Source organism: Juglans regia, chromosome 12, assembly GCF_001411555.2.
Source record: "Juglans regia cultivar Chandler chromosome 12, Walnut 2.0, whole genome shotgun sequence".
Lineage (NCBI taxonomy): Eukaryota > Viridiplantae > Streptophyta > Magnoliopsida > Fagales > Juglandaceae > Juglans > Juglans regia.
Window position 1 is genome coordinate 5,724,702 of NC_049912.1, and position 15,331 is coordinate 5,740,032.

Consider the following 15,331-nt stretch of genomic DNA (forward strand, 5'->3'; position numbering starts at 1 on the left):
ATGGCAATCACATCCCTCATTTGATTGCCATACCTTGGGTTGATTCGGTACTCATGTAAGAATGACGTGATGATTCTGCAGTGTCACCAACTGCGGGACAATTTGGATCGAGCATCAACCTAGATCATCGCTCGAACAATCAATCGTTCGGAGTTACCGTTCTAATAAAATTATGCAACGTACAATAGGCTGTCACGATGAGCCCTTACCGCCCAACTGAATATCCAGGCATTAAATCTTAAAATGTTCTTTCAAAATGTCAAATGTTCGTTCAATTATATTACAAATTGATGAATGCCAATAATTAAAATAATCATTATACCCCGTAAATGACCGCTGACTATGACGATCAATCTTATGATACTTTTTTCTAGGACATGGGGGCATAAATCTCAAATTATATGGAAACACCAAATCCAACATATAATAATTACCTATTAACTCATTTAAACCAAAAACTCGGTTATTTACCAACCCATTTTAAAAAATATATAAAAATATAATTGCTTATAAATAATTAAATAATATTAGAAATTTACCATCAGGTAACCATGGAAATTGGCTTTCCCCTTGAGTAAATGCATAGAGGAATACGCGAGTATCATGCGATATTCCTTCCCACCCAGTGTGGACAAATGTGAACTTCATATTGAAGTCACATACACACAACACATTTTGGGCAACTCGCCCATGCCGGTTGCGAAATGACTCACGTACATCAGCAAGTACAACAACATCCATCATGGTATCATCCATTGCACCAAGACATCGTTGTGTAGACGAATAAGCAGGTAATTACATAATTAATGCAAGTTAATGAAAATTAAATAATTCTATCCAAAGTACTTATATCAAGTTACTACTTTACGAGAGTACGGTGAAAATCTTACTGCAAATCATGGATAATTTCGACAATTACCTAAGATGTAAGGATGCACCCCAGTAGTGTGTGTTGGGGCAATAAAATGTGTCAAGAGCGCATAGGGCCCGCATCACTCTCCTTACATGTCGATTAACGGTTTCACTCGAATGTTGAAACCGCTCACCCACATTGTGTTGTCCTTGTCCATGTGCCACTAGAAGAGAAAAGATGGTTACTTGTTCCTCAACGGTCACCCCTCGTCTAGAATCCCTCATAAAGTGATCGTTCCATAACAACGAGCATAACACGCAGAATGTGTCAACCTCTATTTGAAATAGATTCTTACAATTCTACGGATCTCAATTCAAAAGTGCCAGAATATATTGATATCCCCATACGCCAATTTTGTGTTGCGGCATTCTAAGATGAAATCCCGATCGAGAAGTTATGATCCTAATAAGCATGACGAGCTCAATCGCGTCATGCTCAAACTCATCACCACTAGAACTCGTACCGTCGTCAGAGAATGTCTCTTTGCCATCGGTGTTCACGTCCATTAACAAACTTCCCACTGACCAATTATCATCATCCATTCTCTAGCACATTCTTTGGTACTAGTGTCGAAAAAATGTTAGATACAATTCCAACATTATATATCTCAACACAAAAAATAAATAAAATTTTGCATAAGGGATGACATCCAAATAACATATACTTTTCAAGAAAAAATATTATTTTAATGTTTAGTATAAATTAAGGTACATGTTCCAGAAAAAGTTTAGCACCCAATAAGCCCCGTAAATGCTTAGACAGTCATAGATAATCTTTAGATAAAATTAAGAAATTAGCAATGAAATAAACTATTAGCAACTAACAAAAATAGGGGCCTCAACTTTGGCTAAACAATATCAGGCCCAGTTTTGCCGGTGCACTTCATCCATTGCCAAGAAGACTCGCTGCATAGAAACATCAAGTAATAGTTTGATTGCACGATGGAATACGTCTGAGGGTAGTGGAGGGGAAATCTCTTGCAGCAAAGTGATACAACGACTGAGCGGATCGTAACCCCCATCGCTAACTAGGGGACTCAAGCCTTTGCTACGCTATCCCAAGGACATATCAACTCTATCCTCATAGTGCCTCTTTCGCGCTACCATCGTGCAAGCCACCTCAGCGACTCAGTTTGATATGTCTTCATCCACCTGCCTTGAGTTTCCCCCTTCGAATGGCAATGTTATGAACGTGTCGAAGTATCGGCTAAAGGTTTCCCCATCCCCATCCCCATCAATATCAATGCTCAATCCCAATCGATTGCCCAATGCAAAGCCCCGGTGTCGTATCTCTACATCAAGCTGCTACTCCTCATCACTATCTAGGGGTAGTTGGGTTGACGCATGAGCTAGTGCACCAATGACAACAGACGAGCCGAAGATGGTGCACATCATGCCATAGTTGGGGTAGCCTAAGGTTCAGAACATCCTTCATTCAAGTTTCACCTAACATAAACAGAATGTTAGATTACTGTAATAAATATTTCCAAGCATTAATAAGATGGTAGAGGGCATTTTTTTAATAAGGAGAAAATCATTATCTTTAGCACATTTTTCCAATGTTCTTCACTGTCTATAGTCATTTTGGTGTTCGGATCCCATCTCATACCAATTTGGCTCATAAGGTTAATAAAAAGGAGCTTCCATTTTTTTAAACTCTATAGTTTGCCCTTTATTTGTCGCACATCAAACACCCTTATACCCACCATCGTAAAGCGTTTAGCATACCGTGTATGGTCTCTAGAGGTAATCTTCCTTGTCCTTAGTGCACCACTAAGGGCATCTGCATAAAACATGTCCACGAAAATGTCCTCCAATCCATCCCCCCACAACTCATGATCGAGTATTGTGTTTTCCGGATCATCCATATAGATTAGCTAAAGAACCCACACAATATATATATATATATATATATATGCAGGCTAAATAGTGTGTCATATATGCACACAACTTAGTTACAATGCCCAGATGCATTACAATAATATATAAGCACATTGCATCAAGTAGTTTAAGGGGATAAGTTAAACTATTCATTAAACTTAAAATCAAAATAAATTACAATAACATAGGCCATACATGCACCAGGCAATGGTGAGTTACATGGGAGGAGTGTAGAGGGTAGCACTATAAACACAAGAAAGAGTTTCAAGTACTATAAGAACAATTGATAAGCGTACAGGCAAAAATCACGTTATTCATACTTTTAACCAATTGCCTAACCAAGATAGTAATGTATAACCAACTTTAGATTAACAGCTTATTGACATAAAGCACACAATATGTAAAGTGAAGGGCAAACTCCATGAACAAGGTAATGCCTCTATGTAAAGTGATGGGTAAACTCCACGACCTTATAACCTATTTTGAGAAAGTCAACGGACATAGGTAAAACCTTATAACCATATGCTTTACTCCAACTGGGCAAATGATACAGGTGTCCAAGAAGCTCTTGGTGTTCGAAAGGTATGTGCATCCTACCCTATATGTACATAGTGAGTTACGTGTATAGCAACATGCTTATAGCAACTTTGTTTTCATTGTTTTTTTTTTTAACCAACTAAATATGTAGGCCCTAAACCTTTTGACCCAGAACATCATAGTTTAAGTTTTGGGTAAAGTGCTAAATTGATTTTAGTTTATGTTTTGTGCCATCATGCATAGATTGTTCACAACTGTCTCTACAACGTATACCCCTTTTTCCGTCCAAAAAAATCGTTGCAATAACATAAATTGTAGACGCAAATTGTTTTTAACATCCAACTGATTTCGCTGCTAAATGGTCGATAAAGATTCGTCTCAAAAAGTTTTACACGGCGCAAGAGATTTTGCACGCAAAAGTGCTTCTCTTTCCAGCGAAATCGAGCACTGCAAAATTTCTTTCCTACGACACCAAAAAAAAAACTAAATGATAAGAATAATAAATATTAGCATCCAAATGTAAGGGTCACAAATATACATAATTCGCTGCAAACTATATTTTACAATGGTACACTTAACGTCACAACAACTTAACTCTGTGCCGGAAATGTTAAGTTTGAAAATTTGTAAAACTTGTGGCGAAAATCATCATGGACACTAATATGGAATTGTTGCAACGAATATTTTACCAGCGATAGTGGTGCAGCGAATAAATGGTCAATAAAGATTCGTCTCAAAAAGTTTTACACGGCGCAAGAGATTGTGCATGCAAAAGTGATTCTCTTTCCAGCGAAATCGAGCGCCGCAAAATTTCTTCCCTACGACACCAAAAAAAAAACTAAATGATAGGAATAATAAATATTAGCGTCCAAATGTAAGGGTCACAAATACACCTAATTTGCTGCAAACTATATTTTACAACGGTACACTTAATGTCACAACAACTTAACTTTGTGTCGGAAATGTCAAGTTTGAAAGGAGGCTCAACTTGGGGTATTGTTTGGCCTGTTTGGTTCGTAATGGAGCGGAGGACGATGTTGTTCCCACGACGAGAGAGGAGTCGGGCTCTGGGTATCTACTTGGTTGGTTTGCGATGGAGGGAGCGAAGGAGAACGTTGTTTCCACGGCGGAAGAGGAGTAGAAGAGAAAAGCCGTCGCAATCTTGCGAAAGAGAGAAATTGTTTGAGTGGTTCGCGATGGAGCGAAGGAGAAAAACAGTGGGAAAAAATTATTCTGTCGCTCCACTTGACCGCTAGTCAATTTTTTTTTTTTTTACTTAATAATTAAGGAAATGATTTTAAGTATATCAATATATATTTTTTTATTTTTTAAAAATTTTAAATATATTAAAAATATATAAAAAAAAATCCGCTATACAGCCAGCGGTACGAGTGGGAGGGACATGACTGACATTATGTAACATCAACTGAAACAAAATAGAAGGGAGGGAGAGGATGGCGTTCAGTAATGGAGTAACCACAAGGGTATCATTTGTCATTACCCATTTCCATTACCTTCGTTGCCATCTCCACTACTGCCAGCCCAACAGTACCACCACAACCAAAAAGACACCCTTTATCCAACCCAACCGAACTCCTCGACAACGTCGTTCCCGAACAAAGTCCCGCACAGAGGTTAATCTTTGTCTTCTTCGCTAGAGAAAGGCTCCGGGGCCTTAGATTGCTGTCCGACATCGTTCTAGATATCTTCATTGCCTGGTTGTTGTCGATTGGAGAAGATGAAGAACTGGGCGAGAGAGACATGGACTGGGATCGAGAAGTTGAGATCTTTAGAACCTCATCCGATTCCAAAAACGGTTGGAAAATACCACTACTAGTACTAGATGATTTTAAGACATGTGAGGAAGCGCTTCTGAGAAGCATTATTCTTTCTTAGTTGGGGTTAAGAATGAGAGATCCTGGGCGTGGTGGAAGAGATAAAAGTTAAGGAGCAGCTATGTGCGAAAATGGCGAGAGAGGGTGGAACTGGGGAAGCAAGGACTCGGGTGGGGGAAGAGGAAATTTTTTTCCTCCGAACCGCATAGCACAGCAGTTTGGGTGTGAGGTCTACGTGGCACCTCATCATTGGAGGCTATTGTTTGGAGAAAAACGGAGCTGCCGCGTGAAGATATGCTCTTTATTCAATGACAAGTAATTTTCGGTACACGATGTTTAAAGAAATTTTAAACACTAAACAAAAAATTTTCAATTAGACTGCTACAAGAATATTTTTTTAACACTATTATTATAGAAATGTTTTGGATCCCGCAAATAATATCGAGTTTTATTTTTTTATTTTTTTTATTTAATGATTAAGAAAATATTTTTTAATAATATTGTGAATTTTTTATTTTTTTTTTAAATAATTATAATGATTAAAAAAATACATAAAAAAATAAAAAAGTAAAATGAATTATTCAATAAATTTATTCAGATCACTTTTTCGATAGTTGTAACATGGCTCATATTATTATTCATTATATATATATTTTTTTCTAATTATACTTGTTGATATGACATTTTTTGCAATTAAATATCAATAAGTGTAACTAAGGATAATACAAATTTAGGAACATTTGTGAAAATTTCCTTTTGATAAGATATAGAGTGAAAGTATTGTATGAGTGTAAACGGGTCAAATTGGAGCGAGTAGGGGTTGGTTTGACTTGATTTATTTAATTTTTATTTGAACACAAACAAGTTCATTTTATGTTCACGAACAGATCGTTTATAATTCGAGCGAGTTTGAACTTGTACACCAATTACTTAATTTTGAAAAAATAAAGTACTAACATTTTATATCGTGAATTTGTCTACCAATCTCGAGAAAAAATTTTGACTTTTATAAATACTAAATATCTTTATATAGTTTATATCAATGTTTTTAATTTCGTACCGTACCGACCGGTACGGCTAAAATTTTTCGTTTCGGCCGTCCGGCCGGTACAGGTACTAGATATATACCGTACCGGCCAAAATACCAGCCGTACCGGCCGTTTCGGCCTAAATTTCGGCCTGTACCGGCCTATATTTCGGCCGGTACCGGCCGATATTTCGGCTTGTGTTTTTTTTTTTTTTTTCATTTTTTCAAACTACAAGTTTATTTTTTGACCCCCAATTTAGATTAGACTATTTATAATTTATATGTATGTATGTATTTATATATAATTTATTCATATATAAACTATTATTTTAGAATATAATTGTTATATATATTTATATATATAATTTATTCATATATCGACTATCCCGAAACAGTACACGAAACGGTACCGGTACCGAAATATTTCGTTCCAGTGTCTTGACCAGTACGCCATCCGGTACGGTATTCAAAACATTGGTTTATATATTCATATGTCAATAATTATATTAATAAGAATTTAAGCAACACACATAGTGTTATTAACATGTTTTAATTTTTTTTTTAATACTTGGTTAAGCAATATAGTGTATTTTCTTTAAGAGTGTTGTTAGGGTGCCGTCCAGCAGTGACCGCGAGACATGTCTCTAGGTAAAATTTTATCTTTTAATTTTTTTTATTCACAATTTTTTATTATTTTTAAAAAATATAAAAATATATTAATATATTAATAATTAATTTTTTAATTAATAAGTAAAAAAATATAAAAAAAAAAATTAAATACACAAATAATCAAAATAAAGCGGAATAGTAAGATTATTCTTTCCTTGAGAATAACTCGTTAACTTACCGAGTGGACTTCTTTATACTCGTTCACAACTTGAAAGTGGGATACATCGTTGACTAATTTGTGGAGAGAGAGAGAGAGAGAATAGACGTGAGCTGTCTTAGTTGTTCTACATACAACCGGCCATGCGGAAGCGCCGTGTAACCGAGTTGCCACGTCAGCTTCTAATAGTAATTAAAAAAAATGAAACGAAACGAAAACAAGGGTTCAACTGAAGAAGAACCAGCATCTAAACCAGCGACTGAAGAAAGAAGAAAGGACTGGACTGAAACCTAGAGTGTAAGAAAGAAGGAAGGACTAACTCATTTCTACAAAGCATTTGGAGTGGCTGAAAAATGCCCAAACCTATTTCTGCAGAGGATTTCAAGTGACTGAAAAAGACCCAAACCGATGCTCGATTGCAGAGCATTTCGACTGAAGAACGGGAGGTACCAACTGACTGCAAAGCATTTTAATTTTTGGAGGAGAATTTTTTTAATTGCTGGAACACTCTTGCCCAAAATGATGGCAAATGGAGTGCCATTTATAAAAAATATCGATGGGCTTGAGAGAGATTTGAATAAGTTGGAAGATGAAAGGGGTTGAATGCCGGTGGTGGGGGTATCAAATATTGCTACACGGACTTAAAAAATGGATTAGGAACAATCATATAAGTGGAGATTAATCATCGATTTTTTTTTTTTAATCCTGAGCAAATCTCAATACAACAAGAATAAAACAAAGCTAATGGAGGTTTGAAAAAAAAATGGAGGTCAAGGAGGTAGCTGAAGACTGAAGTAAGTGGGAATGGAAGCTATACGAGAATGTTGTTGCGCGTTTGAAATCGAAATCGCTTCTTTCCATTTTGTTTTGGTGTGTGAGCTGCCTTACGTTTTGTTTTGATTTGTGAGAATAAGATTGGGGCATGGTGAATGAACAAAGGTCGCTGGCTTCAGGAAAGAAGAGGAACGTTGATGGTATTAAGGTTAGGGACAAGGGGACGCATGGAGAAGGGAGAAGGGAGAAGCCTCTCGATTTCACTCAAAACGGTATGTTTTGAAAAACTAATTGAAACACACCGTTTTACTCAATCCCTCCTCTCCATTTGGTCTCTCAATTTTCATCTCTCATTTAAATGAAACACACCGTTTTATTATAATGATGAGGCGATTACACACCGATTGTGGGGGTCGGTTGCATTCAGCATTTTTCTAATTCGAAAGCCACCGCCTCACTCAAGCACCGCACGCATCTGATTCTCTCTCTCTCTCTCGTTTTCGCTTCGTCTCAACTCCATCCAAAAACGCACTTGCTGATATTGCTTCGACCTCACTCTCTCTCTCTCTCTAACCACTCGCTTGTTAGCTCTCCCACCAAAACCCAACCGCAAATCTAATCCTTATCATATTCCTTAATTCCTTGTTCCTTGAGCGGTGGCATTCATAGTGTTGGTGGTTTGTACCATGATCGAAGTGGAGCAATCGAGGCCGCTCAATCCGGTCATGACCTTCGACGAGGTCTCCATGGAGCGCAGCAAGAGCTTCGTCAAAGCTTTGCAGGTTCAATAATTCTTTCCCCTTAATTTGTATGTATGATTTTGTTGACTGGATCTGGATTCTTGCTGTTTCATTGATTAATCTTTGCTTGGAGTTCCGTGTGATGAAAGTTTCGGTTTCATTTCACACTTCCAATCAAATTCATCTGTTTAGACAGAGGAAACACTTGTGATGCTGCCAAATTGCCCCCATTATGGAAGGACCGTTTTGTATCTATCCTAAAAAGACAAAAGAACTCACTGGTCCCCTGAGAAAACTCAAAAGGAGGGTGGAGTCAAACGCATCACTAGTGTTTTATGTTTTTCATTAGATCAACAGTTAATGAATCAAATTTCTATGATTACCTATCAAGGGACATTTCCATCAATTTACAAGCTTTCCCGTATAATTTAATTGCTGAATTTGACGGAAGAGGGTAAAATGAAATCGAAACATTTATTTGGAAGAAGAGTTGTGGCGATTCAAAGTTTGAAAGTGTGTTTAAGATTCAATGGTAGCTTGGAGTGGTAAAACTTAATTTACCCATGCTTTTTAACCACACATTTCTTGGTCACTAAACATGGTTGTAGCTAAGTTAGTAGTAAGATGACAGATGACATATTGCATGCGAGTATGGTATACTGGGAGGCAGATGACATATTGGATAGTGAGGGAAAAGCTACCATTTCAATTAGCTAGCAATGACAGGTGTGGGGGAGGAGAAATTTTCAATATTGGTACAACTCTTTTTTTTTTTTGTCTTAGCAGATGTTACTAGTGCAATTAGTGAAGCAAAATGTGCTTCTATAGTGTGGTGAACTCGATGTGATCTTCAAAGAGTCTTGGAGATTAGACATGCTTTCTGGTACAAAATGCATGGAGCCAAAATGTTCGCCAAAACACTAGCATGGTTCAAGATTCAAGATCGACAAGTAGCATTAGTTTTGGAATTGCAAGACTAATAGAGTCAAATGCCCAAATCCACCAAATCTCACCAATGCTTTGGATGACTTTTCTGGCATTGTTCTATTATATCAAAATTTGAACCTTCAATCTCTTCATGTGCTGAGATGTAAAAGAAAAAATGCCTCATGATGTGACCAAAACATATTACAAGAGAAGGTTTAAATACACTAGCAGGATTATATCAGATGGTACTTTTCTAGAATAAAAGTAGCTTAGAAACACGTGTGCACAGAGAGGACAACATTCTATGGATCCTAAAAAGGTGATCCTTATATGATTCTTGGCTTTTTTTAAAAACTTGGTGTCACAAGGGCTTTGATTGTTGATATGCTGTTAGTGCTTCCGCCATAGGAAGATTGTTAGATATGTTATTACATTTTGATGCTTCATGTGGCACAATTTTCCTAGAATAAGTTTACACCTGGCAGGTATCATCCAACTATCTAACTACATGAGTCCTTAATGACAAACTTGATACCTTTTTTTTTTTTTTTAATTAGGTTCGTGATGCATTTTTATTTTATTTTTGTGCTTATGCTTGTCAAACTCTTTGATATAGTATTCTTATGAACAGCTTTTTAGGGGACTGCTAATGTGGTTATGTTTTTTGAAGCAGATTGTTGCTTTGATCCTAATTTGGTTTTTGTTTTGGTTCTATTTCAGGAACTGAAGAACTTGAGACCTCAACTATATTCTGCTGCAGAATATTGTGAAAAATCATTTCTTCATAGTGAGCAGAAACAGATGTAAGAGCACCCATTTTAATATTTTATTACAAAGTGGGATCGAAAATATGTGAATTCCACTTTAAGAAACAATACAGTAAATAGAATTTAGGACTGACTTTTATACCCGTTGATTTAATTTCATCTAACAAACATAAAATCTTAAATCATTTCGAAAATTTTTACAAATCAGAGAGGGCGCGATCTTAGGAAGGCGGATGGGCTTATACTGCATTGTTCCTGACCTTTCATTTATTACCAATAAACATAGCCATGGTGGTATATCATTTTCCTAGATAGAGTTGGAGCCTTGTGTAGCCAGCCCCAAGCATTAGGACATGGGATGTAAGGCTTTGTTGAGTATTTTGAGAGAGAACCCATTATATCCTCATTTAGAGATGTCACTAAAATGAAAAGATGGCATATTTTTTTGGGATGAACGTACCATGACTATTTTTAACCATTTGTCCTTGTGTTTTGAGCTACTAATAAAAAACTTAAGCAAGAACATGCATTATATCTGTTTGACGGGGTTTGGATCATATGCCTTCTATCACTGCTCATGGCAGAAAAATATTTTTATATATTTGCACAGGGTGCTGGACAACTTGAAAGATTATGCCGTTCGAGCCCTGGTAAATGCTGTTGATCACCTTGGGACAGTTGCATACAAATTAACTGACCTTCTTGAGCAGCAAACATCAGAAGTCTCAACTATCGAGCTGAATATTTCTTGCGTAAATCAGGTCAATTTCTAAGTTTACTCTGACTGGATGTGCTATCATCAAGAGAATATTCAATATTGAATGGATATAGCTGAACCAACATGATTTCTTAATATCAGCAACTTCTGACATGTCAAACATACATGAGTAGAGAAGGTCTCAGGCAGCAGCAGTTGTTGGCATTCATTCCCAGACATCATAAGCACTACATTTTGCCAAGTAAGACTAATACGGTCAGCTTAATTGGTATTTATAATTAGTATGATGGCTTTTCTCGCTTCTTTTTTCTTCTTTATGGAAAATAAATAAATTTCTGGTTTTACCTCCAACCTAGATTCTGTCAATAAGCGGGTACATTTTAGCCCACACATACAGACTGATGCTGCGAAAAACAGTTTTCAAGCTAGAGCTCGTCTTCGGCCCTCAGGTATCTACTTTGTAAGTTTTCAGTAGGGATATCTTATTTTCTAGTTATCCACATTGGTTTTGGAGTTACTTCTCACCTGGCATTAAGTGAATTCTGCTTTGCTCATGTTGCTGTGTTCTAAGTAGGTATCCCAGCATCAAAAACTCTTTCATGGCATTTAGCCTCAGAAACGAAATCCACCTTGAAAGGGATTCCACATGCTTCAACCAGGTAACTAAAAAGGGTTCTTGCATAAAGTCTCAATGGTGAATACACACACTTATCTCCTTTTCTTTTTGCGCGGCTTTTTTCCCTTGCTATCTTTAAGAGAGCATAAAGTTGTTTTAATTACTTTTGGGTTTTTGACATTTTCCTTTGGTACAGCACTGAAGATGCAAGAACCTCTGGAAAGACTTCAGAGGTTTTCCATCTTATAGGTATGTGGAATTCTAATCAAGCCTTGTCCTACTTCCTTGTCCCTTTCATTTGAGCTGTAGATGGATATACATGTGATAATGCTCATACTTTAAGCTACTTATAAAAAAAATGCTCATGCTTTAAGCTCATATGCTTGTAGATGTTGAGGAGACTTCGAGGACCAAATCCTCAGCAGCTCATCTACAGTTACCAAGTGGTGGCCCTGCTTCTGGTGCAATTGTGCAGACATCGGGTGCCACTGTAAGGGTAATGTCAAAATTGAAAAGAACACAAATATGTTCAATATGCTTCCAAATGCATGCCTGATAATAAAAAATGCGAATGGTTGGAACTTTTCTGTTGTCAATATTATTTGCTCGAATTGGTTTAAAATGTGTTGGATCTTTCTTTTCTTTTTTTTATAAGTAAAATGTGTTTATATGGAAGGCTCATATATCATGATTATGTATTAATTTTACACGATATCTTTCATGAAAGCTTCTTAAAAACTTTCGTATGTGTACTATTTAGTAGGGTGATGACCCGTTATTAATCCTGTGTAATACTCTTGGTTGAGTATAGGAGGATGGTGAAGGGAATCCCATATAGTCTGAGACGGAGAGAAGTTCTTGCCTCTAATAGTGATTCTTGGCTTTACTTGAGTTGTTTACAAATTGTATCAAAGCCAATCCTAGCCAAGTGTTGAACTTGATTCATGTCACCTATAATGGAATGAGAAATGTTAAAAACTATACACTCATTCCATTCTCATCCTACTATGCCGAGGTGCCACTACCCATTAACCCTTGATTATTATTATAATTATTAAATAAGAATTGATCCAATGGTTACTCATGCATAGGTGTTGCTTGCATGGGTTGTATATGTCCCGTGTACTTGGTTGTGCCTATTTTTAATAAAGCTCTTATTTACTTATAAAAAAATAAAAATAAAAATTGATCCAATGGTTGATGGATAGTGTCACATCAATATAATAAGATGAGAGTAGGATGATGGTATAGTGTATATCATAATTCTAATGGGCCGGCCTAACTAGGATGCCAATGCTTCAAAGGAGAGATTGCAATATCTCAGATTGAATATAAGAGGAGGATAAATGGGATCCTACATAGTCTGCAAGGAAAAGTTATTGCCCTTTATGGGAATTCCAATGTGCTCCAATTATAACCTTGACTAGTCCTTTTGGAGTACAAGTCATGATCTTACTTGGCCTTTTCTTTCGTTGTTACGGCCTATGATTTTTCTTTTTCCCCTTTTTCAGATCATATATCATAATGGAGGTTTTCCACTTATGGGGGATTAATCAATGTGAAGTTAATAAGTTCCACATTTGGCTAGTCTTGTTATAAATTAGGCACGAGCCTCACCTTATTGTATGTATGATCTAGAATGCTTGTATTGTAAACATCAGGTTCATTAGATTAATAGATTATTCAGTTGGTGTAGTTCTCTTGAAATGTGTTGCATTCAACTAAAATTTGACATTTGATTGAGAAATATTATCACTGGGCCTCTTGTTAGCACAATTATATGTTGACGTGAATATTTTTTTCCTTGTTGCACTGCATTCTATTTCTTGTTATCTAGTATCTGACCTGTGTTGGTCAAATTAGAAAGCTGACAGAGGTCTATTTTTGTAGGATGCAATGGAGAGTTCCAAAGCATTGACAACATACAGGTCATTTGAAAACCAAAACCGACGTGCAATTGTGCGTGTCCCTGTTCGGAGCAAAAGCGTACTATCATCCTTCTTCGTCAAACAGAAAACATCAAAGATGAAGGCCGGTTCTGTTGCGTGAATCTTCAGAACAAATCAAAGATGCCACCCCGCAAACCTTGGGTCGAGTTGCCAGGAAATCTCTTCTATGCTTGATGATGAGCTGTTTTCTTGGCCATTAATTAGTTCAGCAATTGCTTGAAATCAAATTTTACTCTACTCCAACCCTTTCATTTTAGCTTTCTAATAATGTGCAAATTTGCACGGTGAAGATGGTCAGGATCTGCTCACTGGAGTATAAGCCCTGATCTCTAGGATGTCATAAATACTTCTTTTGTCCAGAGTATGCTAATTGATGCCAATGTCTATCATTTTCACTGTTCATATTGTATATGCAAGAATGTAGTACTAAAGTTACTGTGAAAACCATTTATTTCTATAATGCCGATTGATGGTGGTGGTTGCTATTCTTAAGAGTTGCTTCAACTAGATTTGGGTCCTGTAGGCTGTAATCCATCGAACGACAAGGTCAGCCTTGCAATCCAATCCGCCTAGCCTTGCAAATGAACCAAGTCAAGCCGAATTCGAATAAGGATACTCCAACTTGATTAACATGTTTACTCGGCTTGAACTCTAATAAGACTCAATGATATTCTTGTTCGAATTCGGCTCAAACTCGACTAAAAATAAACAAACTATTTGAACTCGAGCTACACTCGATTTATTTTTAATATTCTAATTCTTATCTTTTAATTAATATATAATACTTTTAAATTTTACAATAAATTTTAACCATTTAACTATTCAACCAAATTTTTTTATTAAAAAAAATCTTATGATATAACTTTTTATAAAATAAATTAACTTAATAGTTATAAATTAAAAATAATAATACATAAGATAAATGTATTAAACTAAACCATTTAATTTATAGATAACGTAATAAATCAAATGTTCTAATTGTATAATATATTATTATTAAAAATAAGTTATGAATATACTATAGCCTACATTATTAAATATTATATTTATTGGTGTATTACAAGCATATGATATAAGTATATAATTATAACATATAAGTTCGTGTATAAATATTACACTATAAAAATATAATAGCATGCAACTATAAATAATATGTAATATTATACAAATTATAGTTAATCAAGTATAGTTCATTTGGTAAGAGAAATATTTTAGCTATAAACTTATTACACAAAAGTAAATTCACAAATATTAGTAAATGTGTATTCTCTCATTAATTTATTACTATATCAGTAGGCTATAATCTATGTAACAATTAGAAAATTAATATACAACATTAATGTTATATTACGCAGTACATAATTATCCTAAACACACTTTGGGAACATAATAAATATATTAAATAAGGTAAATTATATATATTAATAATATATAATTTAGTATATAAAATATAACTAACATATAATAAATATAACACATACATACTAGCAGGGTAGTAGCTCAGTTAGTACAAGTTGATATTTTATGGATTCGAGGTCAGGAGTTTGAGAGGACATAAGTTGAAACCACTTGTGGTAGTAAAGTCTGACCTTTGGCCATGAGATGTGCTTTAGACCATCTTGATACTTTGGAAGTGTTGTGGTGACAGACTCGCCCTTGGGGCAATAACTATGGCTCGAATTGGACATTTCATAGTAGGGAGAGACTCATATAGTCACGCCCAGAAAAAAGTTGTTATGCAGGTTGTGCTCACCTACTCTTTTGCGAAGAAAATAATAACATAACTCATACATATACAATACATATCACAAGCTTCAAAACA

The 15,331-nt window shown here is 35.8% G+C and overlaps 1 protein-coding gene across 2 annotated transcripts; it reads left to right on the forward strand.

Moving 5' to 3' along the window:
- The first annotated feature begins 8,236 nt into the window (after positions 1 to 8,236).
- Positions 8,237 to 13,904, forward strand: LOC109002705 (protein ABIL1). Of its 2 annotated transcripts, none has more exons than XM_018980561.2 (9): positions 8,237 to 8,574; positions 10,180 to 10,262; positions 10,837 to 10,987; positions 11,086 to 11,185; positions 11,301 to 11,393; positions 11,519 to 11,603; positions 11,757 to 11,809; positions 11,950 to 12,050; positions 13,451 to 13,904. In XM_018980561.2, the coding sequence occupies exons 1-9, from the start codon at positions 8,479 to 8,481 to the stop codon at positions 13,607 to 13,609; spliced, it is 921 nt and encodes a 306-aa protein (XP_018836106.1). In that variant the 5' UTR covers positions 8,237 to 8,478; the 3' UTR covers positions 13,610 to 13,904. The 2 variants fall into 2 exon arrangements, with proteins under 2 accessions (XP_018836106.1, XP_018836104.1); XM_018980559.2 differs by having other exon boundaries at positions 8,240 to 8,574; positions 11,950 to 12,056.
- The last annotated feature ends 1,427 nt before the right edge of the window (positions 13,905 to 15,331 follow it).

Excerpts from the sequence above, each read along its gene's own strand:
- LOC109002705 (XM_018980559.2), top strand. The coding sequence starts at position 8,479 with ATGATCGAAGTGGAGCAATCGAGGCCGCTCAATCCGGTCATGACCTTC. Across the intron at positions 10,263-10,836 it reads CATAGTGAGCAGAAACAGAT|GGTGCTGGACAACTTGAAAG; the intron begins GTAAGAGCACCC and ends ATATTTGCACAG. Across the intron at positions 10,988-11,085 it reads ATATTTCTTGCGTAAATCAG|CAACTTCTGACATGTCAAAC; the intron begins GTCAATTTCTAA and ends TCTTAATATCAG.